Source organism: Calypte anna, chromosome 4 (genome assembly GCF_003957555.1).
Source record: "Calypte anna isolate BGI_N300 chromosome 4, bCalAnn1_v1.p, whole genome shotgun sequence".
NCBI lineage: Eukaryota > Metazoa > Chordata > Aves > Apodiformes > Trochilidae > Calypte > Calypte anna.
The window spans coordinates 12,569,511-12,596,688 of NC_044247.1; the positions used below are offsets into that span (position 1 = coordinate 12,569,511).

General features: G+C 42.8%; 1 protein-coding gene across 2 annotated transcripts in view; it reads right to left on the reverse strand.

Moving 5' to 3' along the window:
• Nucleotides 1-27,178, reverse strand: part of KIAA1210 (KIAA1210 ortholog) — a 61,868-nt gene that overhangs the window by 22,094 nt on the left and 12,596 nt on the right. Inside the window, exons 1-3 of one of the 2 annotated variants that reach the window (XM_030448994.1) lie at nucleotides 20,811-20,825; nucleotides 5,240-5,316; nucleotides 716-884 (exon numbers count right to left, since the gene is read on the reverse strand). In XM_030448994.1, coding sequence (XP_030304854.1) covers nucleotides 716-884; nucleotides 5,240-5,306 — 236 coding nt within the window. In that variant the 5' untranslated portion in view covers nucleotides 5,307-5,316; nucleotides 20,811-20,825. Of the gene's footprint in view, nucleotides 1-715; nucleotides 885-5,239; nucleotides 5,317-20,810; nucleotides 20,826-27,178 lie in introns of those variants that run through there. The other variant, XM_030448995.1, reaches the window with a different exon arrangement.

Here is a 27,178-nt window from a genome sequence, read left to right on the forward strand (position 1 = left end):
CAGACATGCAATGGAAATGTTGTGCAGCTTCATGGCCTAAGGCTACCAGTGAAGCAGGATGAGCAGTGCAAGCCAAAAGCTTGTATTACACTAAATGAAAAAAAGGAGAAGGTTTTGAAAAAACATCATTCAGCAATCTGAGAATCGCTCTGGACACACCTTAAGGACTTGCAAACCTCACTCACAGCCCTTCAGGGGAAATTGGCACAAAACTAGAAGCCTTCAGTAATTACCTATCCCTAAATGGCTCTGTAAGAAAGTTAAGGCAGCAATCTCATACTGGTGCTACACCAAAAATACCTTTTTCTCTGCACCCCAGCTATGATGAAGGGCACCATTTATGCTAAAAAATAGCAACTCAACATCAGGCATATTGTCTGTACTAGTACTACTCAATCATCATCCTGTGAAGCTGCTGCTGCTGCTCAGACCTTCCAGGACAAATTTCAAACACTCAGCTCAATTAAAGCAATCTGGGCTATCTGCAGTTTCAGACAGAAAGGTTGGATCACCCCTGCCCTTTGCTGCCCTCCTCCCCTCCTCTCTGGGCTGGCTTTTGAAGCACTAGCAAAGACAGAGGAAATTCCTGGAATTCCTTCATCAGCATTAGGGCTTGTTTTGCACAAACTTGGACGGAGGTTGCTCCTAAGGGGCCAGCTCATGCTTTCATCCCACTGCTGTGAGAGGTCTGATTTTATTTATTTATTTTCCTTACCCAACCTCCTTCTGTGAATGAAGTGCAGTAGTGTCAAGCACAGAGATGCTGACATCGCTGCTGGACTGGCTTGGTTTTAAATTACTCTCCCCCCTGGGAGGTGGAGGCTCTTTCCTTTTCTTCTTGGCAAAGAAGTTCTTGAAAGTCTGAAATTTGGATTTTTTCTTTCCTGCAACATGAGAAAAAAAAAAAAAAGAAAATTTACAGAAGTTGGAGGTGTTGCCTAGCTTGGAGAATGTTCTCTCTTAAATTCTGGAGGAAGCCTCAAGTCTAGAGCAGCCTATTCAGTTTTAGTCAGCTCCTTTGTAAATAATTCAGTGCTGGAGTCCAGTGAAAGGTGAAACCACAGTTCTTACATTTGCTGCTGATAAAGCAACACTGGCATTGAACTGACAATTGGGGTGCCTACTTAGCTTCCAGTTTATTAAAAATACACCTTATATAGAGAATGTATCTACCTACAACTGAAAGTGATCATGCCAATGCAATATATACTAGATATATTTTCAATTTAAAAAGAATATGTCAATGTCTAACCCTTGTTCTTTACTCAGTTTCATTTAGTTCTGCTTTTTCTTTACTCAGTGCTGTAAGGAGACAACACCTGAAGGAAATTCAACATTGGGCAAAAAGACTGAAACTGGCAAAAGAATTTATAAACTCTAAAACCAAAATATGTTTCCATAACAAACCACTGCCCCAAAATAAAATCAAGAACTCCTCCAAGAACAATGGAGCGAAACTAAATTAAGACACTGCTCTGCAGGACATGAAACCCCCAAACATAGCAGCCCTGAGAACACAATTTAAAAACTGTTAATCTGATTTCAGATTCTTCATTGTCCAAATGAAAAGAAATACAAAAAGAACGAAGTAAAACATACAAAACATCACCGACTTCTTTAATTTTTAATAGCCTAAGATATTCTAACATACTTGTTTGTGTTTTCTTTCAGCACTCAAGTGCAGCACTTTGCCCTTGATGCCTCACATTGAGGCATCAGTTTGGAGTGGTTTGGGTCAAATTGTTGTGCTCAGACCCCTGTGATTGACTTAAATACATATGCAGAGCAATAGCATCACTGCATATCTGAGCCAAAATCATTATTCAATTAATACTTTGCAGCAGTTGGCATAATAAATGCCCACAGCTGGAGGTCTCCTTCACAAGCAAGGCATTATTTCTACACAATTATTGTCCTCTGCCAGCAATGGTTTAGTTGGCAATGCCCTGTCTCAACGTGTGCCCTGTACATGTAGGGATCACTGCCAGGGGTCCTTATCTGGGCTGACACGGGGCCACCACACAGCTGCACCAGACAGTAGCCACTTTGAGAAATAAACAATGATACTGAGATCTACTCACCCTGTCTCCTCCTTGCTCTCAAGACCAGTGCCAGTACCAGGTGTCAGGACACACAAGGATGCTGCCACACTGCCCAGCAGGAACTGATGGAACTGGCTGCCTCCCTGAGGACCTGCACATTGCTTTGCAAGTGATTTGGGCTGTCACTGAAACCAAATAATCTTGCAAACCAGGTAGAGCAAAACTATCAGTGGAGCCCTCCTCATCTGAATAATAGTGGGATGTGGTGCTCGTGCAGAGGGTTTATCAGTGGAAGAGTTTTTTATCTTCCACTGCTGCTTATCAGGCAGTAAGTGAATGAGATTGGCACAGAAAATATACAGGTTGTAGTGCTGACCCAAAGACTTGGATTTGCTAAGACTCTCACAGGGTTTAATGAGTTTCAGGCAAGAACTGGTAAGAGAAAAGAGGTCACAGAGCACCCAGAAGACCACATTACCTCTCAGGTAAAATAAGCTGTGGGTCCTTCAGAGAGATTTAGAAATACCTCCCTACCATTCCTGCCACTCAGATCAGCAATTGGACAATGTATGTAGCATTGTCCCAGGAAACTTGTCAAAGCTGAGATGGGTCACTTCAGATGAGTAAAACAACAGATTAAAAAGTTTCATGAAAGTAGTGCCCCAAAATTCTCAATTGCAATGTCTCAGCCCAATGATTCCAATGTCCCAGCTGCTATCTCAGCCCAATGATTCAAAGAACAAAATGGCAGATTTAGCCACATGCAGAGAACTCTGCAACTTAAAGGCAGCCTAAGTGAAAAACAAGGACATTTTCATGTACAGTGGCCAGAAAGCAAGTTCAATTCTTATGCAAGTATTACTGATGAGCTTAATTAGATGCTGGCTTTTCCAGAGAACCAGGGGAATGTTTAAAAAAAACAAAACCAAAAAAACAACAACCCACAAAAAAACCAAGCCACAACATAATAACAACAAAAAAATAAGTCATCCTAAGGGCATCTAAGAGAGACAAAGCCCTATCAGGAAGGATAACACAGCCACAATACTACTCCAAATACTTATTTATGGGAGAAGTAGTGCTAAGGTTAGAATGAAGCCCATGGAAAGGATTTGCAACCAAGGAGCAAACTTCAGCTGGCATGGGGCAAGACTTGGGTAAGGTTGTGCAACACAGAACCCTCTGATGCAGACACATCAGTGACTTCAGAGCCTTTGCCAGCCTCTGATTTATTCCTGATGTGCTGATTTAGTCCTGATTTTTTCCCCTCCAGCACTCAGCCCTCTTCAGCCCCGCTCTGCCCAGCCGCACGCCCTCGGCTCTTAGAGATGAATGAGCAAACAGTTGGTTTCCCTGCAGTACCAGAAGATGGGCACTTGCCATATTATTACACACACAAAAAAAGAAAAAATCACTACAAGACACAGTGCTGCATGCAGATGAAAGCTGTGGGTCTGCTCTATGGGAGAGGCCATAAAGAGAGAGTTCGGAAAGAGGATGCTCATCCTCCTTTCACACACCAGTAAAAAGGATGCTGCATTTCATTTAAAGGTGCTTGCATTTCAGTGCACTCTGAAGTAGCCAAACATCTGGCTAAATGGGTGGAGTGATTTGTTATACCTGAGCTGGTAATATACAAAAGGATCTGAGTACCTAAAACAGAAAAAATCCATCGCATAAAAAAAAAAATCCAGTCAAAGCAAAGAAGACAATCCAAGCTCAGAGAGCTATTCCTGTTTCCCCTTCACCCAGTGATGAATAATGAACCATGATTTTTTTTAATTCTAATGGTTACCAAACTTCAATTTTACGGCATTAAAAAGAAAAGACTAAATTAAAGTCTATTGCCCTAAAAAGCAAAAGCCTTCCCAAAAATTAGTTGCTTATGCTAACTACAATTTAGCTCACTGTAATGGAAAAGGAGCAGGAGTAGTTATTTTGTTTTCTCTGTAAAGTTTGTCTATTCTGTATTCGATACCATTTGTGTACTGCCTGTTTCATTGTTCCTCCTCTGCACAGAGAATTAATGCACATCTTTCTGCTCATTGCATGGTTCTTCCCTATAATAAGAGAGATGAGAAAAAAATGCTTTTTCCAGTGCCAAACTGAGACTGTAAAAAGCATAGGGAACATCTGATTTGGGAGCTCAACTATCATATTTTAATCATCTTTATCATATTTAAATTAAACATTTCTTCTACGCTTTCTGACATCTTAAGGTGCCTTCAGGACACATTTTCCATTTCTTCCTCAAATCCAAGGACTAGATACCTACCCCAATAAACATACATGATTTAAAACCAAACAAAACAAAAACAAAAACCCACAGTCAAGATTCTCAGAAAATACCATGATTAATATTCATTAAAATACCTGGTACTGCCAAAAAGGCAACTAAATCATGGAATTCAGTAAGGCCAACATTGGGTGCTGACAGTTTTTGGGCAGCGAGCTGGTTACTGCCACCCAGAAGTAGCACTGTGCACTGGGTATGTTCTGATACTACTCAGATTATAAGGAAAACATCAAGAAATTAAGCTAGTTGTCTAGGTTGTGTAAGCTGGGAATTTAAGGCTCTTAGAGCCTTTACATCAGAAGCCAATTAAAGCTACGAAGAGGAAGAGGTGAGGCAATCCTGTTACATGGGAAGTAAACAAAAGTTCCTAAAACAGCTTTCTCCAGGTCCAGTCAAATGTCTCCTGAGTACTTCAGCAATAGTGCAGCTGCCTTTAACTTCTTAAAAATTTGGTTCAGCAAGGGACAGAAATATATCTGGTGGTTTTAGAGCCAACACTTCAGACACCAAACCATCTCCTGCCTTCCCTGGCACCTGGTCAGAATTGGCTCCATTTTCTGAATCTTGCTGTGACCCTGAGTATAAAATTTGCATGGATGTGTGGGCTTCACACCAGTTCATCAGTGTGGCCCCAATTAGCCCTGGATTATGTGATAAACTAGAGTGTGAATTTAAGAAAAAAGCCACATATTATGCTTTCTTCAGTCCTATTATCTGGAGTTCAACTAACAGTCACTTTGCCATTTGCATCTCTCTTTTACCAATATTCTGATGGTGGCAAATATCTTTCTGAAGGACAAAGTAAGATGACCTTTGAAACCCAAGCATTTAAGATAGCTGCAAGACACTGGCCAAAAAATATGAAAAAAACCCACTCTACATTCAGAGAACTACTGCTTACCTGTGCACTCTTCAGCTGTCCCTCCTGTTCCAGGTGACATTGTGACTGCTGTTGGCCCAGTAGCCATGATATAGTCACTGAAACAGAGATGAAAGCATCAGGTTAATTTTAGTGCACCTTTCCAGCAGAATACAGTCCCACCCAGCATGTGGGAAGGACACCACTGGTTCCTTTCTGAAGCTGCATCCCAGAACACTCATCACAAACACAGCCTGCACACTGTTTTGCACTTCAGCCACAGAACTTTCCCCCATTTTTCAGTAACCCTTATTTGCCAGCCAAAACTAAAAAAACCAGCCTAATTTGTTGCCAGTACCTCTCTCTTTTTAGGAAACCAGGATCAAAGCTTGCATAATGAAAGATGTCATTAAACTTGCTCAGTAAAGACTGCAATGCTTCCCAGTCTCAGGACAATCAACCTTTTTGATTGCTCTTTGCTAGAGAGTGACAGGCCCATGATACCCTAAAAAACACCTTAAGTAAGTGAGTGCTCTGCTCTGCTGAGCATTCCCTGTCCCCACAGCAGGCACCAGGCTGATCTGTTGGCATTACTAAAATTAGTTAAGCATCAGCACTGAAGCATCATCCTAGCCTCTGTTACTTTGTGGAAACCAATAGATCAAATTCATTTTGGACCCAGTGCAATCAGCTTTTAGCCACAAGCTTTGAAACCTTATCGCAGGCAGGGCTATTGATCAACCAAATTAGCTGATGGCATCATCTTCCTCCCTGATGAAAACAAAAGTTCAGCCTAGCTTTAAGATCATTCAATGTTAACTGGCTCCACTTTGTATTTTCCAAGACTACTAAATGGGTGTCTGTCAGACACAAAGGAATTAAGCAGGAGACCACAAGAGTCACAGTACAAATGTCAAGCAACAATGGGAATGTGACAGCTTAGCAGGGTAGCTCATAAATCCTGCTCTTTGTTACAGAAGATACCTAGGTGATACATTTACACTGTTAGCAGTTCACACATGCCATGTCAGGACTTGAAGAGTACAAAATCTTTACAAACATGTGAAAATACTCAGAATCAAATCCTGTTCCCTTTTCTGCACAGACCTCACCTAACAGCTTTCCACCTCAAAGTGGCATAACATTACTCATGTTAAGTATCTCTACAGCAAGCAAGATTATGATTCTACACTAATTCCACCAATCAGTAAACTATTTCTCCTGTATCACCCACACAGACTATAATCTGTCATGCCCAAAAGCACTGGGACCTTCCTATAAACCCATGATGTCCCTAGACAACCCTAAAAGATAAGGTGCACAAAATCAGAGAGAGAGGCAATGGGACTTGGGGAGATGGGAAAACAGGCAAACCTCCTGCAAAAAACCAGACCCTGGAGTAAGCTTTCATTGTACTGGGCTCACAGATAAGCAAACTGCCATGCTGCTGAACTTGAGGTGGAAATGAAGGAGATGGACTGCACTTTTCTTCTTTTTGATAACATCATCAATCACAGGAGTGCATTAATACACTGTAGTTCCAAACTACCTCTGCTCAGCTTCCCAGAAATCTATGAAAAAGTCATTGGAGCAACCAGGAGTGATTATACCTTTTCTAAATGAGATGCACAATTGTTAGATGATACTGAGAAGCAACAAAAAAAAAAGACTTTTGACATTGCCCCTTTTGGATGATCATAACCATTCAACCCATCTCCATTTTTCTCCCACACCTCATCAATTATCCATGAAAATGTCTGCATTTCCTGCATATTTTGGTTAAAGTGGTCATTAGCTGACCTTCTCATAGATGCTTCTCAGTATCTCAGTTCCAATTTTCCCCCTCAACTTTATACACCATGCATATCGATTATGTTAGATTTTTCTTGAGGGAAAAGGAAATGCATTTGAAATAAAATATTCAAGAAAGCACTTAACAAACTTGCAAAGATAAACTGGCAAGGCTCCAGACTTGAGCTTTTCACAGAATGTGAGTGGGCCTGACATTTGGCTCATTTAGACTTCTAACTTCTGCTTTTCCCTCCCTCAGTAAAATCAAAGCAAGAAAAACTGCTGCTTTCAAATCCAGCTTTGTTATAAGCATCTCTACATTTATTTAAATTACTCATTCATCTCAGCTGCTCAGTCAGAATCCTTCCAGCCTTTGGAGATATTTTGACTGCTGTGTTTGTTACAACTGCAAGCATTTATTTCCAATTGGTATTTCTTTTATACAAGTAGCACTATAATTGCAATGCACTTCAGCTCTGGGGCAGTCTCAGTCAAATCACCTCCTGCATTAATTCAATTTTATAACTGAGTTCTCTGGGGCATATGGAGGCCAAGTGTCTGTTGCAAGGGTGCACCAGTTGTTTGTAAATGTGCTCTATTTAGGACCTAATGGTTTGGTGCCTTATCATCCTTTTCCACTGAACTGAGCAGTGATTTGAGCTGAGGGAAACCATTGCAGATTTTTCCAAGCTTTAAAGTTATTAAAGTACTTAACTGACAAAGAAAAGAAAATTTTTTATAGCAAAGAGTAAGTTCCATCATTAAAAGCCTGATGACATACCCAAAGGAAAGCCAGCAATTAGATGACACTTAGACTCAAATTCTGGTGGCAGTGAGTTGTACTTTACAGAGAACAGCCAGCAAATGTTCTGAGCACCAAACCCTAGCCTGGGGATCAATGTCATGGAGAAAGAGAGGACAAAAGCCCATCAATACAAATGCATGTGAGTGCAGAGGCATTAACTGATCGAACCTTCAGACATCCACCACTTCAGCCCTTAATGACAGCTGGCAGACAGGGTGTCAGGATGTCTCAAAGCCATGTTCAATCAGCTGGACTGCCCACGTGAGCTTTCCCAGAGCACTCTGCCATTAAAGACAAAGCTTAAAAAAATACTGTGTGCAGGCTGATTGTTAGTGATAAGAATATCAAGTTAAAGAAGTGGCCTTTTGGAACATTATTTCTGGTACTCTCCAGAAAAGGAGATGCCAGAGGACAGCTGGGAGAAGGAACTGGCAGGGGGATCATAGAATCACAGAATTGCTCAGGCTGGAAAAGACCTTCAAGATCATTGAGTCCAGCCTTGTCCTAGCACTATTACCCTATTCCCAATGACCACAGTCATGTCCCCAGGCACCACATCCAGGCTATTTTTAAACATATTCAGGGATGGAGACTCAACCACCTCCCTGGGGAGCCTTTTGCAGTGCTTACCAACCCTTTCCGTAAAGAAGTTTCTCCTGATATCCAACCTGATGAAGGATGCCTGTCCTCAGTGGAGAAGCAGCCAAGGCAGAGCAGCAGCAGACTGACAGCTACAGCCAGACAAGGCAGCAGAGGTGTCACGTCCCAGCTACTGTTTGCTTCCCACTAGAAGTGGAAGAATGGGTCACATTTCCCCAGTCTACAACTTTCTAACCATGTTCTTAACCCTCTCAAAGAGTATTTGTAATCCCTGCACAGGCCTCCTGATGCAGTGGTACAGTACAGACAAGCTGCTGAGTCTCTGCTGGACTTGGCCCTGCCTGGTAACTCCACATCAATAATTCCTGTGTAAGGCCATGGGAAAGACTGAAAGCTTATTGAGAGCAGCAAGGATTGACTATGTGGTGTTCACCTCTCCTTAATCAGGTGATGGGTGGATTATTACACCTATGAAATAATGAATTATTTGCAAACAGTGAAGTGGCCTCTGATACAGATGCAATCACAACAATAGAACTGACATTATTAGATCCTATGTGCATTGCCAGGGTGTATTTTAAAGCACTAAAACTCCTACAAACTCTCAGGGCTTGCTTTAATTTCAAAGTGGGCAACGGGACCTAATTAGCAACCATCAGTACCCTCACCTGGTTTGATGGTTTAGCTCTAGGCTCCCATCCAAGCCAAAACTTCCATTAATAACCTTATGTGTTGCATTCACTTGGGGCTCTTCAACTCATCAAAGGAACTAATGAATCTTTTAAGACAAAAGAAATCTTCAGGAACAGGAGAGATATCTCTGTCTCCCTTTTACAAAAGGGGCAACCAGAAAGGTTCTTGGGAGGGCGGTGGTAGGGCAGAAGACATAAAGTACCAGGGTGGTGTTCCAACCATTCCCTTTTTCCAGCCGAGTCCATTACTGACTTTATACATCATAAGGGGGGCAGAATACTAAAAGAAAAAAGACAATTCCCTTTCACTGGTTGGTTTGTGTATTTAAGGACTCATGGGAAGTTACCATTGTACAGGACTCAAGTTTCCTGCATTTAACAAAGGCCCAAGACAAACAGAAATGCTTTCTGCTCAGCCTCAGAAAATGAACACAGCCTCCTTGCTGTCTCTCCAAGGGAGCAGAGGATTTGGAGACTGCACAGCAAGCAAGCAACACCTCACCTTTAGTCTTTCTTCAGCTTCAGTCTCATGCTTCTGCACAAGCACTCCGGAAGGGCTTGTGACAGAGAGATCAAAGGAGATGCTGAACCCTGAACAGCCTTTTTCCTATCAAATAAATGCCTGAGGAAATAAAGACTCAAGGATACGAAGCACTGCATTCAGTTAGCATCTGCAGAGCCTATAGAAGACAGACAATGGCAAGCAGCCAAGAAAAAGAGGTGAAATTTTTTTGGCTAGAGCTTTTAAAGACCGATTTCCTTCATGCTACACACATTATTTGAAATCAAGCTTATGCTCCAGGTTTCAGGACACACACTTTGCACAGCAAGATGGATCAGCAGAGGGAAATCCATGCCCTTTATCTGGTTCTCTGTTCCACCACCCTGCAGCCAACCTCCCTCCAGAACACAGCTACAGCAGGACCTCAGAGAAAGCCTCTCTACTTTCAGAAGCACCAACTTTCAAAAAAAAACCACCACAGCATGCAGGATGGTTTAGTATTCAATTACATTCTGCAGCAAAAGGTGGCTGCTAGGTTAAATTTTCACCCTGTCTTATTAAAGCACGTTAGAGGACTTTGTTCAGACAAAATGTGGTTGATTGTTCTCTTCTCTGGGAACCCTATAACTGAACCTGTTTATCAGTGAACCTGTTTATCCAAGGACAGTAAATGAACTCAGGTTTACCCTCTGCAACACCCCAGAACACAACTGCAGAGTCCATCACAAAGCAATAGCAGAGCCATCAAGGCTTCTATTCAATTTTCACATCTCCCAAGCATATCAGAAACTCAACAAAGGTCCCTTTGCTCTCCACGCAATGAGCCAAGTGGACTGCACTTCCAGGTCCACCTTCAGGGAAATGAATAGTCTGAGATCCCACAAACAACTGTGCTGAAACACAGGGTATAACCCACCAGGACAGCAGGAACTGGGATCTGACCTCACACAGCTGATCCCGCTGGGCTCTAGAGAAGTGCAGTGTTTCTAGGATGAAATTCCCAGGTTTGTTTGCCAGAGGGTGACTGTTTTAGGCATAAGACAACAGCATGAATAACATTTGACATTAGGACACCTGCTACTGCCTCCATTGATTACAGTGCAGGGAGGACAAAGTTAATGAATATTGCTTTTGTAATTTTTATGGAAGCAGGGAGACTTTAAAAAAGTTTAAGGTCCTTTTCCAAACATCACAAATAATACAGCAGCAGTAGCCACCAGGAAGTCTGGATAAGCAGCTAGATATTTAATGTCAATAAAGTACCCTCCCAGGATCAAGTAAGGGGTCCTAATTCCCCATAGCAACAGGCAATATTCAGCTCCTACCCCTGGAGAGGTATCCAGAGCAAACAACCATTCACATGAAGAGATCTATTCACAGCTTTCACACTTTCCATCCAGAAGACATCTGCTCACCAGCCTCTGTCCCCACACCTTGGCTTCTCTGAGGCTTCCCAGAAGACAGGTTCCAATGTGCTGAACTCTTTCCACCTACAGTCTGCTTTGACACTGGTTCTGAAGGATTCCTGCTCCTCAGCAGTGCCTGCAGGATTCTGTGCTGCCCTCCAAGTCAGTGTGTTAGCACTAATGGAAAGCAGCTGGTGGGCTGAAAGGCTGAAACTGACTTTAAAAAAAAAAAAAAAAAAAAAAAAGTAACAGAAGGAAATGCTTTTCATAGAGTCACCCAGGCTCAGTCTGTAATTGTGTGAGAAGCCAAAAGGATAAGAAGGGGGAAGGGCAAATGAGAGAGAAACATTCATAAGCTACTACAGAAAGCAGTGGAAACACACTCTGGAACCATCCAAGAACTGAGGGAGAAAACACCCCTGTCCCCTGCATCTTCCCCTGGCCCCACAGACCCAGTCCCTCTCAGCACTGGTGCCATTTGCAGAGCAGCACCTGGGGACATGGCTGCAGCACCCAAGCCCAGATCTGTGTAACTTAAACCTGAGGCAGGTACCAGGAGCAGAGCAGCTGCTGATTTATACTCAGCTTGAGGCCAAACTGAAGCCCAAGCTACCAGAGCTTTGCAACACTTGGCACCCAGATCAGACAGATGAACCTGGTTTGGATGTGTCACTTCAGGGTGCCCTTGGACACCCAATTATTCTACAGTGCTTACCAGCAGGACCTTGTGTAGCTGCTGTCACTGTGAGGATCTCCCCTGCAAGTTCTTATTTGTTCAGATAATAAAGCAAATATCTACCTGTTTGCCAAAAGTTAAGTGAGAAGTTTCTGAACAACTCATCCCTGATAATAATTTATCACATCAGTTTTTCCCAGTGCATTTTCTGGCCTGCATCAATCAGGGGGAATGTGACAGAACTTTGCTCAAAGTTCAAATTAACACTGTCATGCTCTAAGCACACACAAGAGCTCAGCCAATATTTTAGGCCCAGACTGCCTGCATTTTAAAGGAATGTACATTAAATGACCCAGCTGAATTGCACTACTTGGCATTAGCACAGGAATAAGCCAGTGCTTTTCCCATATAGTAATACTATTTTTCTTTACACTGCCCTACTGGGGAAATTTCAGGAGGCAGCTGGAATGTGGATTTTCTTCCACTCTTCCTAGAAAGAAGTAAAAGCAGCAGCAAAGTCATCCAGCAGTGGTGCTGAGGAGTCACACCGGCAGCAGCAAGAGACTCTCAGATCGACTGCACATGGGTACATTTGCAGTGGTGGGGAAGGAGAGAGAAAATACATTTAAAAACCAGCAAGGCTGTAAGCAAAGGCTGCCTTTGGCTGTTGAGGAGCTGCACCCAGTCAGCATTACTGCCTTTGGAAACAGTTTCCAGAGCAAAGCAACAGGAAATGTCAAGCCACTATCACTAAATAGCAGACATGCCTCATGCCAGCAGAGTTAAGATGTCAGTGTGTCAAATATGAGAATAACAGCAAAGTTTACTGTCTCTGCTTCTTCATGTGGCAAATTCAACAAGCATGTGTAACAGTCCATCCCACACTCAGCTGGAGGACACTTTTGGCCACTGTCTCCTAGCTTCTGTGTGTGCTTTTTACCCCCTCTCCAAACTCCTGATTAATTTTGTTCCACCTGTGGCCTCCCAGCATCAAGTTAGGTGTCTGCTACCTGACCTGTGGTGTGCAGAGCCCTGGGAGTCTGCAGGATGCTCCACAGGGATCAGCAAAAGGTGTTTGAGGAAAGGAGTTTACCATCAGCTGGCTCCAACATGCTCTGCAGGGGCTTGTTGGGGAAAACTCCCTGGAAATTGCCAATATCTGCAAACTGTGAAGGTGACAACTATTAGTTTAGACAGTAAAATCTTTGAGACAAAACTCATCTTTTAAACATACCCTAGCAGACAGAGACTACTGGGCTGGGATTTGGGGGAAATGGCTGATTTTCCTGGCTCTGTCACTGGATCACAGGGCAAATTACTGGATTGCTGAGTTATTTAGCACCCTGCTGGCTTTACCTGTGGAACTGGGATGGTCACACTGAAGACCTGGAAAGCTGACCAGGAGCTAAGTACAACCTCTGCTATGGAAGACTAACAGGCTGGAATCATGCCCATGGACACTGCTGTCAAGTGCTACCTCTATACAAAAGTTAAATAACAAAAAAAGTAAAACTTTGCAATAGGAGCCTGCATATCTGCTGTGCCCCTGTATTTGAATCTCACGATTTCCAAGACCTTACTCTCACAGAATGTGAAGAATCATTATAGCCTGGGCCTGACAGAAAGAATCTGGAGATCTTTTTACCAAATTAAGCTGTCTGAATGTTGCAGAGGAAACGAGGCTGACATAACAGCATACTGAACACCAGAACTGAAACATGGGACTTCAAGCTATGGCTAAAGCTTTCTTTTTTGTAAGTTTTTTCCAAAACAGTCACCTATCCCTCAATTTGTGGGTTAAAGAGCAGTTTAAGGATGAGAAAAAAGAAATTAATAGTCAAACAGATTTTCAGAGTATCAGGGGACAGATTTCAGGTTAGTTGTCTCAGGTTGGTCCAGGATAGTGTGAAATCTCAGTGCCATAGTCTAGCAACCGCAACGGTGGTAAAAGGGTTGGACTCGATGATCTCTGAGGTCCCTTCCAACCCAGCCAATTCTATGATTCTATGATTCTATGATTCATTCAGATCAAACATCCCAGGACACATCTTCCAAGAAAAGATAATAGAGATGTTTAATGCACAAGAATTCAAAGTGCACTGAATAAAAGGAGAGGCTAATAGCAATTTCTAAGGCAAACAGTGTTATGAATTTTCATTCTGAAGATCAAACTGCCAGACATCTTTTGGCTATAAGAGTAAATGAAACACAGGCTTTGTGGTCTCAGAGGCTGCCTTTGGCAGGAAGCTCAGGAAATCTCTTTCCATGTGAAGTCCCAAAACCGTATTTGGGGCAACATCTACTGCCTGTGCACACACAGAAATAAAAACAAGCTCCCTGCTAGGTTGAAACACACTGTGGCTGCCTGGCTAAACCTCCTGAGTTCCCACTGCCTGTCCTGTGGGTATTTCTGGAATTCAGCCCCCATTTGGGCTGCTGCTGAAGGAAGGCAGGGGTGGCTTCCACACTTGCAGAGGGAGCTGGTCTGGAAGATGTGCCTGGGGTTTGAGGGTCTCCTTCCTTGTGCTTTAAAGACACCTCCTGCTGTCTCTGCTCTCCTCTCCTGGATGCTCTCTCTGGAGCCTGAAGTCAGACAACTCCTGAAGTACGCTCGGTCTTGAAGCACATGGAGCTCATGTCAGAGCCCAGGGAGACCAGGAATGTGCTTAAAGCAGTCCCTGAGTCATTTCTGTCCCAAGGGCATTCTCTTTAATACAAGCAACTGCTAAAAAGGGATCCTACTTCACTGGGATTCCAGCCCAAATTACTTCCCTAAAATAGGGTCATCTACAATGAGATCATTTGAGCTAATGCTGGTTTGCACCAAGGGAATATCAAGCTGTGTTTTGAAGAAGTCAGCACCAGGGAGCAGAGGCAGTGTGTAACCATAGGAAAGAGATGTCACCAGGAAGATGACACCAAAGACAACAAGGACTTCACGATGGGGTACTGAAAAACAGGCAGAGAAGGGTAGGGAGGAAATCAGATGGTGACAGACATTCTGTAAGGTCTTCACAGGGCAAGGCTGCAAGAAAGGAAGCAACAAGACAGTTTGCATTTTTTTGAAGGAAAGCAATTAAATTTCAATTTCTGGTACATTCTTTTCACTAATCTGACATGATGGAAAGCAGTCTGACTGCTGGAATGAATCAGCAAACAATTCCTCTGCACCTCTGTCAGATCTGTGTTTTCCCATCTGCAGATAACTTGATGTCTGCACTGCAATTCTGAGCTGGAGTGTTCCAATACATCCCATTTGCACCCCAACTACTGTGTGGATCAGAACTGTGTTGTTAGATGAGTGATTCTTACATTGCTGGCATAAGCACCCATTTACATATTTCTCAGAATGAATAAGCACAAATGAATTCATCGTAAATAAAAGTCAAAATGTTGGGTTCACTAATTAGCACCAGATCCTTGAAACTTGAAGGCCAAAAAAAAAAAACCTATCAAAAACCAACCACCACAAAAATCTGAAGCTTGTTAAAAAGCAAGATCAAAATCTGTCTGCACAGCCAAGTCACCCTGTCCTGACTGAGAGGGCTACAGTCCCCTCTAACAGTCTCAAAGATACCAACAGCTGTAGGACACAGGATACAACACACCACAGACTCCCTTGGTTCCTGTTCACCTGTACAAACACAGCAGCAGGTATGGGTGTAATGATACAGTTAAAAAAGGGATCATGATGTGTGTGGTGCAGGTCTCAGCTTTTCCAGGTGCATCATTTTGGGAATGCTCAGCTGTTAGCACAGCCCTGACTTAACACAGATGTTAAGATGAAGAGTGGCAGCTCAGCATCTGCAAGCCAATTCAGACAGGATATTAACTGACTGAGTTTTGGTTTTGTTTAAACAGTGACTGTCACTATGGAGCCTTGGAGGGCTACCTGCTATCTTGACACAAATAATGATGAATAATACAACAACAAGATACACACACACACAAAAAAAAAGTCTGCAGTCACTATTTGCTGAGTTCAAAATGCTGCTTAAAACTCCTCGATCCACAGTAGTTTTACCAACCTTGAAACTACAAAAGATTTAATGCAGAACTATAAACTTGGATCATGCTGGAGTAAAGCACCATTTGTTAAGCTGTTTTCTTACAGCAGCAACCCTTAGGAGATATCTGGAAAAGACAAAATCAATAAAAAAGAAAAAAGAAAGAAAATATCCTCCTTGGAATTACCCTGGGGCTTTTTTCCTGTTTCCCTCAGATGGATTTATCTCAGATTTTCCCAGGTTTAGCTGGTAATCACTGTAGCTGCCCTGCAGCAGCCCAGGTAGGTTATCTACTCAAAAGTACAGCTCAGACCTACTACATTTTTGTGCCACATATCCAGTCAGATTTCAGCTTCTATAGCCAGTTCTAGGCCTTCACATCACAGCTATGAAACTTTCTAGACCTCTCGACCTCTGTACAAGGAAGAAATTACAAATTAATTTCCCCAGTTGGCTGTAGGAGTACAAAGCAGCAGAAGTTCCTGTATAAGAAGAGAGGACAAGACAAAATTATGACAAGATGTTTTCATGGTTCAGTCTGGCAAAGCAACGTAGAGAAAAAAAACTTGACAACCAAATGGTGCAGAAGAGTGAGAACCACATTCAGCTTTTTGTCCCAAACCAAGAAGCTTCTGCTTCAGGGCAAGAGGAGGAGGAGGAGAGGCAGCAGTAGAGGTGCACGACTTGCAAATACTCAGTACCCTGGTGATGGGACAGGGCTGCTCTGCTGAAATCAAACATACAGGCATGGCTGTGTGGGATTCCTCTGCCTGCAGCCAGCAGATGCACTGCATCATTGTGGCTGCTAAAACAAACACCATCCAGAGAGAAGTACCAAGACACCAAGGAGGACTGGGAGCCCTGGAGTGACTCACTGGAGCATTAAGCCAGAACTGAACTTCTTGCACAGAGATGAGTCAAATGGAATGAATCAACAAAGAGAAGTAGTTAATAATACAGCACCATTGTGCTAACTGTGCTGAAGTGCCTGCAGTGCCATGGCTCTGCCACCTCCTGACTGCCTTTGTTCACCCTCTCTGCTATTCTTGAGTAAGAAAACAGGACTGAAGCCTCCACACATTTAATAGCAGGCAAAGCACTGAGCGATCCCTGTGGGCTGAAGACAAAATGCTCACAGTTGTCCAAATGCTCTGTGTGAGTGCCATGGTCAGGCTCATAGGGTGAGTATTGGAAGATTCCCCTGAGAGACTCAGGATGCCTGGGGGAGTCCTTTCACCTCAGCATAACCCTCCCTGAATTGGATCCAGCTGGGAGAGCTCTCCATTTTTCACAAAACCACATCCCTTTGCCTTGTTCACTGCTTTGTCTCTTGCACCCACCATAAGCTGTTTCCTGAAACCCAATATTGTCACTCCAGGGATTCCCTCTGCACTGGTGAATTTGCTTTCCTGGCCAGGAACCACCTTTCATCCTCAGATGTTTTCATCTCAAGAAAAAACAAGCTCTGAAAAACTGTTACTGAGTGATTCTTGTTCTTGTTGAGAAATATTGTGTGGAAGAGGTATACATTAAAGACAGACAAACAAATGTATTCCAGGCTATCAGAGTGTTCCTGGGAAGCATTTCACCTCACCAGAACTCATCAGCCACACAGACAGATCCCTGGATCCCCACAGGACAGAGGCTCTCCCACAGCTCCCAAACAGGCTCCAAAGCCCCACCAAGCCCAATGCCCACTGCTGAGCCCAGCCCAGGTCTGTCAGGGGATGCCACAGGCAGAGATAGCCAGGGAACTCAGTGTCTTGCTTTAAACAGTCTCTGAGTCTTGGAGAGATGCTCCACATCTCAAATCGTGCCAGAAAAGCAAAGCCCCATGTCCTGTGGACAGCCAGCAAACAAGCACAGCTACTGAGACCCCATGGTGGTGATGTGGCTGAGAGGGGCCAGAGGAGGAGAAGGATCTGCTGACAGAGAGCACCCAACAGCTATGACCTGTCCCATTCCCCCAAGTGCCCCCAGGTTGCTGCAGTGGCTGTTGCTGGAGCTTTCAACCACTTCCAGTTCACCTCCCCATGTCCCAGCTGAAGCAGCAGATGCTTGCTGTGGATGGAAGCTGTAAAAAGTAAATCACACCACTAAGGGACTTCTGGCATCCCTCCCACTGCCCTCTGTGAGCCTCTCCAACAAGAGGGATTGGAGTGAGGGTGCAGGAGAGGAGACATCTCAGCTTCCCTGTGACCCATCAGGTGGACACCACTAAACCATCCTTGCAATAATCCCAGGAAACACCAAAGTATCTTCCTGGCATTCATCCAAAGGGGCAACAACACAAGATACCATCACCTAATTCAGAAAACCCATTTTTCTCCATTTCAAGGGCATAACATCATTTTACATTTGCAAATTACTCTCATCTCAAACAATGTAACATAAATTGGAAATTATACTGGTGCACCCCTTGATCAACTTGCTTTATCCAAATGCTGAACTTGTTTGCAGGATAAGAATGCACAACAGCATTTTTTAGCAATTTTAGACTGTAAGAAAAGAATACAATGTCCCACAGTGTGCAGACCTTGGCAAAGCAGAAGACATTCAGACTGAAATATGTCCATAATTCTGGGATTGCTTGTGAAAGGCACCATGAAATCCTGAGTGACCACATTAAGTACAGATCAGTTAAATATATTTCCTCATAGTCTGTTATACAAACCAGCTCTGAGCTGGCACACAATGCCTTCAGCCAAATATTTTATATAGCTTCTAAGACACTATATTTGTCTTTGGAAACTGGCACTTTGCACTGACCATCAATGAACCTATCCCAACAACCACATTTTCAGCTTGCAACTATGTATTTGGATAGTACCAAAAACTGAGCTTCCTCCAGAATCTTTAGAAAACTTCATCATGTCTGTCCAGATCTAATATTTTTTCTGCACCATACTAGGACTAAGCACAATGAAAATCTGCAACAAGGATGATGATCTACATGTAAACTTATTGAAGGAACAATTTGAGATTATTTAGGGCCACAGATGTTGGTCAAAGAGAAATATGAAGATAATCTACAACTTTCATTTCAGAAGAGTATCAGCCAAGACTGGGGCTGTAAGAAAGCATTACCTGGATTAGGCCTTTGGGCTTTTTTTATTTTTTTTTTAAAGTGATATCTCATAAAAGAACATTGACAAAGCACAGGGACTGGGCAGAAAGATCAGATTCAGCCACACATTATCACAGTGTACTAAGGAAAAGCCTTTGCCTTTGCAAAACGCGGGGGAGTGAAGGTGAATGTGACAGCAGCACAGAAGAGCAGGACCCAAAGCAGCTTTGAAAACATCTCAGGTGCTTTATCTGGAGCCAACAGCTCAAAGCCCTGGCTGGGCCCTTCCCACTGCAAGTGGCAGGTTTTACAACCTGCACTGAGCTCTGTAACACTTTGGTTAAAACCCTACTGGTACCCAAGCCAATTATTTAGAACATAAAATTAACTCCATTCCAAAATAGCTTTCACTGATTAAAAACAAAGTAACTCCTCCAGGTTGAGTGACCACATGAGGACTGGGAGAAGCTGCCCCATTGACACATTTCTATGGAAAAAGAAACAGCTTGTGCCAAACTTGAAACACATTTCATCCAAGATTAACTTCAGCCTGAAAACATCCCTGTTGCTGCAATAGGCATCTTAGACTCAGTTTAACTCCCAATAATCACGGCCAAAGCAGCACATAGAATAGTAAAGACTGCACTGATCCACTTGGGAACACATCACAGGGAAGTAAGAGGCTGAGGAAGATAATCTATGTTTATATCAGGAGTAGGGACCTAACTGAAGAGTAATGAGAAATAAGAATTTGTAGAAAATAAAACCTATTCCTTATAAATAAGGTGAAGATCCACCAGAAAAGAAGAGAGGGTACACTACATGAAAGAGGCTTCACCTGCCCATCATTTAGAGCCTCTCTCAGACCTCCAAGTTTGTCTTAACTCCACGAGATGATGGAGAATTTGGGAGAAAAACAACTCAGCATTATTGTAAACTGATATTTTTTTTTTCAATTTGAGTGCCAACCCTCCTCCCTTCATCAGGACTCCCTCTTTCCCCTTTTTTCTCATTCTGATTGCATTGTCCCCCTTTATCTAAGGCAGGCTTACTTTCCAAATATTGATTCCCTTTCACAGACACTGTTTCAAAGGAGGAAAAGAGTCAACAGTTGATGGAAATGCAAACTGAAATCCAATCAGAATTGTGTGCCTTTGAAAATGCACATTCTGACCAGTGTCAAACAAACTGTTGGTATGAAGGAAAACAACCTTCAGGAGAAGGAAAAGGACAAGGAGTGAATTGCCAGCTTCACTGCTGAACTATTTTTTTTCCTCTCTGCTAAACAGGACTTACCCACACATTTAACTCTCTGCATTCACATCCTAAGCCTCAAGATTCAACTTTGCTTGCCTTTCCCTGTGCATTTTCACTTTCTGCAATCCCATACTGTGTGCAAGAATAGAGCCCTCTACAGTCTGATGATACAAAACATTATCAAAATCCACCTCAGGCTTTGCAGCAGAAAATTTTGTTCCATGCCTTAGCAGGGAGAAAGTCAAAGGAATAACAAAATGTATCTTCCTGGTGGTTTAGAGCACAAATACCAACATCTGTTGTCTCATTCTCTTCTTCCTTTATAGTCTGCTCACACAGAATATGTCAATGAAGCAATAAAAATATTTAAACACAACCAAATATCTCGACATGGAGTAATTACAGAAACAAACCTCGGAGGCTCATACTAGAACTGAGCACACCAGGCTCTCAAAGAGTATTTACTGCCAGATTTCTAGCTGAATGTTTTTTAAAAGTCAGTGTGCATTTCTGTATGTCTCATTTTTATTTGTTCATCTATAAACAATATAGCTAATCAGTAAGGAAGAGGGCATTTCTCCTATAATTAGACAGGAAGAGGTTTCTTAATTCCTTTTTCAATATTTCATGTTTATACCTCTGAAAGAAAAATACACAGCCAATTCTCCCCATTTTGGTACTTCAGCCAGGATGGACTTTTTGCACTTATGTACTCAGAGCAGTACTTCAGGCTGAAGGCAAAAGCATTTTGTTCAGTGCTGCTGCTGAAACACAACAAAGGCTGAATTTCAAAGTACCCACTGGACTCACCTCACTTTGGAAAGGGGAGGGCTCAGCATGCCACTTACTTTTTACTTTTCAGGCAACTGTAGAATCCAGCCATGGTCCTTCCTGGGAGGCATGTGTGCATTTAATTCATCCCTGTGTGTGGATGCCAGCACAAAGATTCTGCAGCCTGGACTCCTGCTCACCAAATGCCCTCCCCTGCTCAGAGGGAAGCCAGCATGCCGATGCAATTACCAGCCAGATAAAGTTCCTGATCTGAGGCCCTCAGACTCTGCTGAACCGGGTCCAAGGAGGGTTGTGCCTGTTCCATAAATGGTTATGAATTGTTAACTCCCCCTTTTCCTGCCTCCTTCCAGCTCTTGGTAAGCACAGCATCCTAAGTGTAAAATACCATATGGCATTTGATTCTGGCTCCCTGGGGAACTAATGAGAGGCTTGGTTGTAATTAGGATGTGAGGAAGCCCTGGAGGGATTAATTGTTATTGTTATTTTTTTCAGACAAAAGCTACAGAAAATACTTGCAACATCTTGGAAATAACCACTAAAAACTGCAGTCGTTCTCCAGTATGCAAAGAGTGCACAGGACATTCCAGCACAGGCATTATCCCATCTCACTGTAAATCACCATCTATTCTAATAGAATATTAAAGTTATATCATAATAAATAATAAATAGAATAGTTAATGGAATTAACTATTAATATTCTATTTATTAATAAAAATTCTGCAAGTGGGGTGAGGGGGAACCAAAAAACATCCCTGAAATATTGCAAGATTAGGCAAAAAGCTCTGGAGTTTCAGCCAGAACACACCCACGTGAGAAAAGTACTGCCTGGTGATGCCCTCTGACAATCCACTAGCAGATGTTACTCACTACCACAACTAAGGAGGTGCTCAGTGGCTGTGGAAGGAGGGGAAACAGCTATGGATTAGTGCTGGGGAACAGAAACCTCAAGCAGCTTCATACATAGGGGAGACACAAGCCCTGGGGGCAACAGAGCTGACACATTTCTGACATTGCATGGCATTAAATTCATGTGGAAATTGAATCCTCATCAGGGCTGGTAATGACCTCTGTAGAGGTAAAAGCAGAGAGGTGAGGCAAGGAAGTGCTGGTGCTGCCTGCAGCCAGCCAGGGAGGATCAGCAGCCAGGAACAAAGCCCCAGCCTGTTCCTTTGGTAAGAATCCCAGCTATTGCTTTTAACAAATGCATGAATGCTTACATGTTGTAAGTCCTTGAACTCTCATAATTGCAAAGGAGAGAGTTACACCAAAAGATCAGAAGAAAGCCACATTTATTTGTACTTCTCAGCTCATACATAATATTTGAATACTTGGGTCCGGCAAGGAAGTTAGAGTGAGTATTAGATGGATATTTTTATACAAGTTCCTCATAAGGGTGTTGAGTAACCAGACCAGATCTAAGGTGAAGAAGTTCTTCTGGGTTACTAGGAAAAAAATATTGTAACACCTTTCCTATAAGAGAGTTGTGAAGTCTGAGAAATGCAGCTCTGGTGTGCAGTGCCACAGCTGGCTCAGCTACAGCAGCTTCCTAATGCTAGACTTTGAAATCTATGAACAGACAACTCCATTTCTCTATTTTCAATAAAGCCTCCTACACAAAGGAAAGCCATGGCACAGAAAATGAATGACAGCAAGTGGACGAGCCATCATAAACAGGAGCCAAGTCAGATTCCAGTCTGGTTTCCCACTTAAGCCTCTACAAGCAGCCAACTTCAATGCCACCCACAGAACTGCACATCAAACCTGAGCCCGGGCAGATACACTTTCTCTCTCTTGGGAAAAGACAAAAAAGCAAAAATACAGTAACCAGTTGAAGTTTTACCCAAATGGGTTTCACTGTTGTCCTGAATTGCTGTATTTGTTACAAAGGCTTGGTGCTGAACTCTTAATTCTAACAGAAAAAGGCCAGCCAGAGAGCACCAGTCTCCACCCAACAGAGAAAGCCCACAGAGAAAGAAGTCAAAATTAAGGCTCCAGTTATTGAGTAACAACCAACCACCTAGGAGGAATTCCTGGAAGTTACTGGAGAAACCTCCTGACTGGCTTGATATAAAAAACTTTAGCAATGGGACTGAATCTGAAATCTGCCTGGCATTTAGTTTTAAAAATGTTGCCAATGGAAACATTTATAGTAAGAAATTAAGGAGATCTCATAATAAATTCATGCTTGTGTTTAAAATCAAGCAAGGCCAAATGGCTTTCTAGTGGGAAGGCCCAATCCCTAAAGCCACTGGAAAGGTGTAATCCTGATGGCTTTGGAGGAATTTCATCACTTTAATTGATATAGAATACAGTCCATAAATTTCAAAGGATTAGATTTTTTTGTTAACATTGAAATAGAATCCCTGTTTCCTGACCTCTTCAGAATCTTTGCCTTCAGAATATGTTTCCTTCCATTATTCTTTTTTCTGTCATCTATGGTTGTCTTGGCATTACTTACTTGAACATGCAAATTGTCATATGTTTGGTTCCATTTAGGTCAAACAGAGTCCTGTTCCCATGAACTGGCAGTTTAGCAACAAACATTGCACCATCTAGAAAACCCCCTTGCTTTCCAAGAAGCAAGACTGGTAAATAGTCATTAAAGATAATTACCTCACCTCAGGATTCAGTCCTTTTTGATTCCTTATCTCCACATCACTCTCCAGGCCACCTAATGGTAGCATTTATTATTCACTGCTCTGCCTCATTATCACCAGCACAGCTTCAAATTGCTAAACAGTGAGCTTTTTGGGTACAGAGCTCACATCTTAGATGTTGATAAACACGGTGGCTCTGTGTCCATCAGTACAAGGAGGCAATTGTGTGCTGCACCCCTGCCCTGGCAGCCAAACAGTGGCTGGGCTGACGTGAGCTCTTCACTTGTTGAGTGCTAAGGAGAATGGGCTGCTCTCCTGCCAGCTGGTTAATTAAAGCTGTTTTCAGCTAAGGAAGCAGGTAAACACCAAACAACCACAGAATACAGACTTTGGCAAAGATGGGACTTCAAAGATAGGGAAGAAAGCAAGTTTAGACACCTGGAAATGGAATCAGAACTGGATTTCCTCTGCAGTTTGTGGCTTGCCTTGACTGAAATGGCCCAGTCTAGACCCAAATCACCACCATGCCCACTGACTCCAAACCCAGTGTCACTGGTTTCCCTCCCCAGCCCAAAACTGCACCAACCTCCTGAGACCACGACACATCCAAACCCCCTGAGTCTTAAAAAACCCCAGCTTCACCCCCTAAGTCTGCAGGCAGAGCAAGCAGTAACAAGCTGTGCCTGCAGTGAGGAAGAGCTTCCAGTGCTTGCTAAACTTCCCAACAAGTTTCTGAATTTCTCCAAAGGGAATGAGGGAGGCAAGTCCAAGCAAGGCCCAGCAACCCAATCACTGAGAAACGCTTGCATCAGGATGTAGGTCCTGGTATCAGTCAGTCATTTGTTTCAAAGGCACCTGTGTCATTGCAAAAAAAAAGGTCTCTTCACCATATGTAACCAACAGCAAGTGGTAATCCAATGGGAGAAACTCAAAAGAGAGCTAAAAACCATTGGCACCTTTGTCACTTCCTGCACATGGACACAAAGCACATGCCAGCAGCCTGGCAGCAGCAGAGTCAGGAGCTACACACACCAACCTGAAATTCAAAATATGTTTTGTGTCTGACAGATCTACTGCTTTTCAGCTGATCTCTAAGGACTAACCATGTCCTTACCTCCCCAGCTCTCAGGCAGTGAACACCTCACACTTCTCAAATTGTCCATCCCAAGCTGGCTTGCATGCAGTCAGGACACTTACACAGTGCAAAGCACCAGGGATGGACCAGAGCTCACACAGTTAGGAAATCCCATGATTCACCACCTGTGGTTAAGCATGGATGTTTAGTTTATTTTCTTTTCATAAAGAGATCAAAGTTTCATGTGGATTTTTCACCAAAGAAATGCAAGGGTAAGAGTAGGAATCCTGCAGCAAACTGACAGTCTGTAGCATTTCAAATTCCTGCAAATTTTAGTGTCTCTGAACAGATGTATCTTGTTAACAAGACAGATTTTGGTCTCTTCATTTTAAGCCTTTAGCCTTTAGCTTCTTCCTTCTCTACTAGTCACTCCAACAAGGTCACATTTGGGCTGTGCATTCCTCTCATCTCTATCAGGTCAGAACTCACAAGAGGAGCTCTGCAGTCACCACTGTGATGGGCTGAGCTGTCGTGTATCTACATCCACCTGGATTTTATATGATGGAGATTCTGTATATTTCTTACACATGTGCTGCATTTGTACCCCTTTGCACTTTTCACTTATTTTGCCTCTTTGCGCTTTTCCCAGCTCCTGTCAGCCTGACCCCCCACGTGCCCTCCTGAACCCCACAACACAGCTGAAGCTACAAAGCTGCACAGACCAGATCCTCCTCCTAGGGCAGAGCTGAATATCCTCAACCAAATTTCTACTCATTTGTTTAACTCTGAAAAAGTACCCCTTTTCTCAATGTCTGTACTCCAAATGAGGCATCTGGGGCACATCCAGCAGAATCCCAGTCTAGCTTCCAGTTCTCAGGTCTTTTTACCTTTGAGCAATGAAGCCCAGGTTAACTGAGAACTTCCAGACTAATTTCTGTGCTGCACTTATCTTGCCCAAGTATTTATGAAAATGTGGCCTTTCAGCTGAACTGCATATAAAGCACCTCATCCATTATAACCTGGAATAAACCCTGCACAGAAATCTAACTATAATATGGCAAGTCACTCTTCCTTTCTTCTGGCATGCAGATTGTTCACTGTGCTAACTTGAACCTGACTCTCAGAAAACTCCTTCCTGAAGGCAGAAATTGAATCATCTTTCTAACAACTGGGATTCCCAGACTGACAAATGGGCCTGGTTTGGAAACCTTCAGCAGAAACCCTTCAGTACTTAAAAAAACAACTTCAGATGCCTCGCTGCTAAAAGCTGCAGTACCAGAGCTTTAAACAAACAGGGCTGGAATCAAACACAGGACTCTGCAGAAAACAAAGAAGTGGAGATAAGAGGATTTCTGCCTTGCAGAGTTTATACATCCATCTGTGATTAATATTAGGAGGAAAATGAGGGTGAAAGCCTATCTCTGAAACTGAAAGTAGGTAGTGTAACCCAGGGTCTTGAGCTGTACACTCCATCCACTTTTAATTCATGCTTATAAGCCTGAAGAATTTGCCATGATACTTGCTCTGGAGTATCTGCATTTTATTTATGCAGTATCTGCAATTACTGCATTTGCCTTAATTATGTCTGGTTTTACACTTTGTGTACAATGTGTGGGATTTGAAGGATTTTAGTTGTTGCTATTCCCTGTCAGAGGACTTCCTGCAAGCATCTTCAATAAAAAGAATATTTCAGAGAAAGCAGCAATACAAATAATCTCTTTGATTCCAGTGTTTGGTAATTGAGTCTGAATTGTTTCTTGCAGTTCACCATAAACACAGTCGTCACCTCTGAGTGAAAATAAACCTCAGTGTGGGGTATCAAGGGCATTACTGAATTCAAAAATATGGTCAAAAATATACTGGTATGCTAAATCTGTCCTTTGTGTCCCCACTGTAAAATGTGAACTCTTCCTGGATTATCTGGAGATGAAGGTCAGGCCATGTGTCATTCCAAACGTAATTTCCCCTGGATTTGCAACAGGATCACAGATATAACCTCAGACTTCAGTGTCAGAAAATAACAATTGTCAAACAAATAACACAGATCAAGAGATAGGAGTGTTTGTTCAGCATTTTACAATTCTACAAGGATTGATATGCATACAAATATGGCATTTACAGAGAAAGTATACGGAGACAGTACAGCCAAGATGTGCTGCCTCCCATGTATCTGCTTTTTTTATCCAAGATCATAAATCTAAAATCCAAGATTTTAATGAGTCTGAATGAAAAGCAGATTATTTTTGACACAGTGGAAGAGATTGGTATTTCCTGTGAAAATACTAGCACGGTCAATATTTTATATACTAGGAAACTGTGGTTCTTTTGTCTAAGGGGAGGTGGTGCAGAAGCTGAACAAAGGAGCTCTATTTCTACATGTTCTGACTTAAGAAAATACCATGTTAAAAAATACCAAGTTCCAACAACACAACTTTTCCTTCTTGGTGTCCAGGCAGGCACCGATATACAAGATCATCTGGAAAGAAATGTGAGAACACAGTGTGTAGCTGCAGGCACATGGACCAGTGCCTAGTCTGGATGTCCAGCATCAGAGGTAACAGTTTCTGAGTCTAAACAAATATCCTGAAACGATGTGAATAAGGAACTGAGTTTTCTACACCCCATTCTTCCCAAATTCCCCTCAAGGGACAGATCCAGTCAATGTCCCTGCAACACACTCACCAAGTTCCCTTGCAAACAGATCAGACTGACAT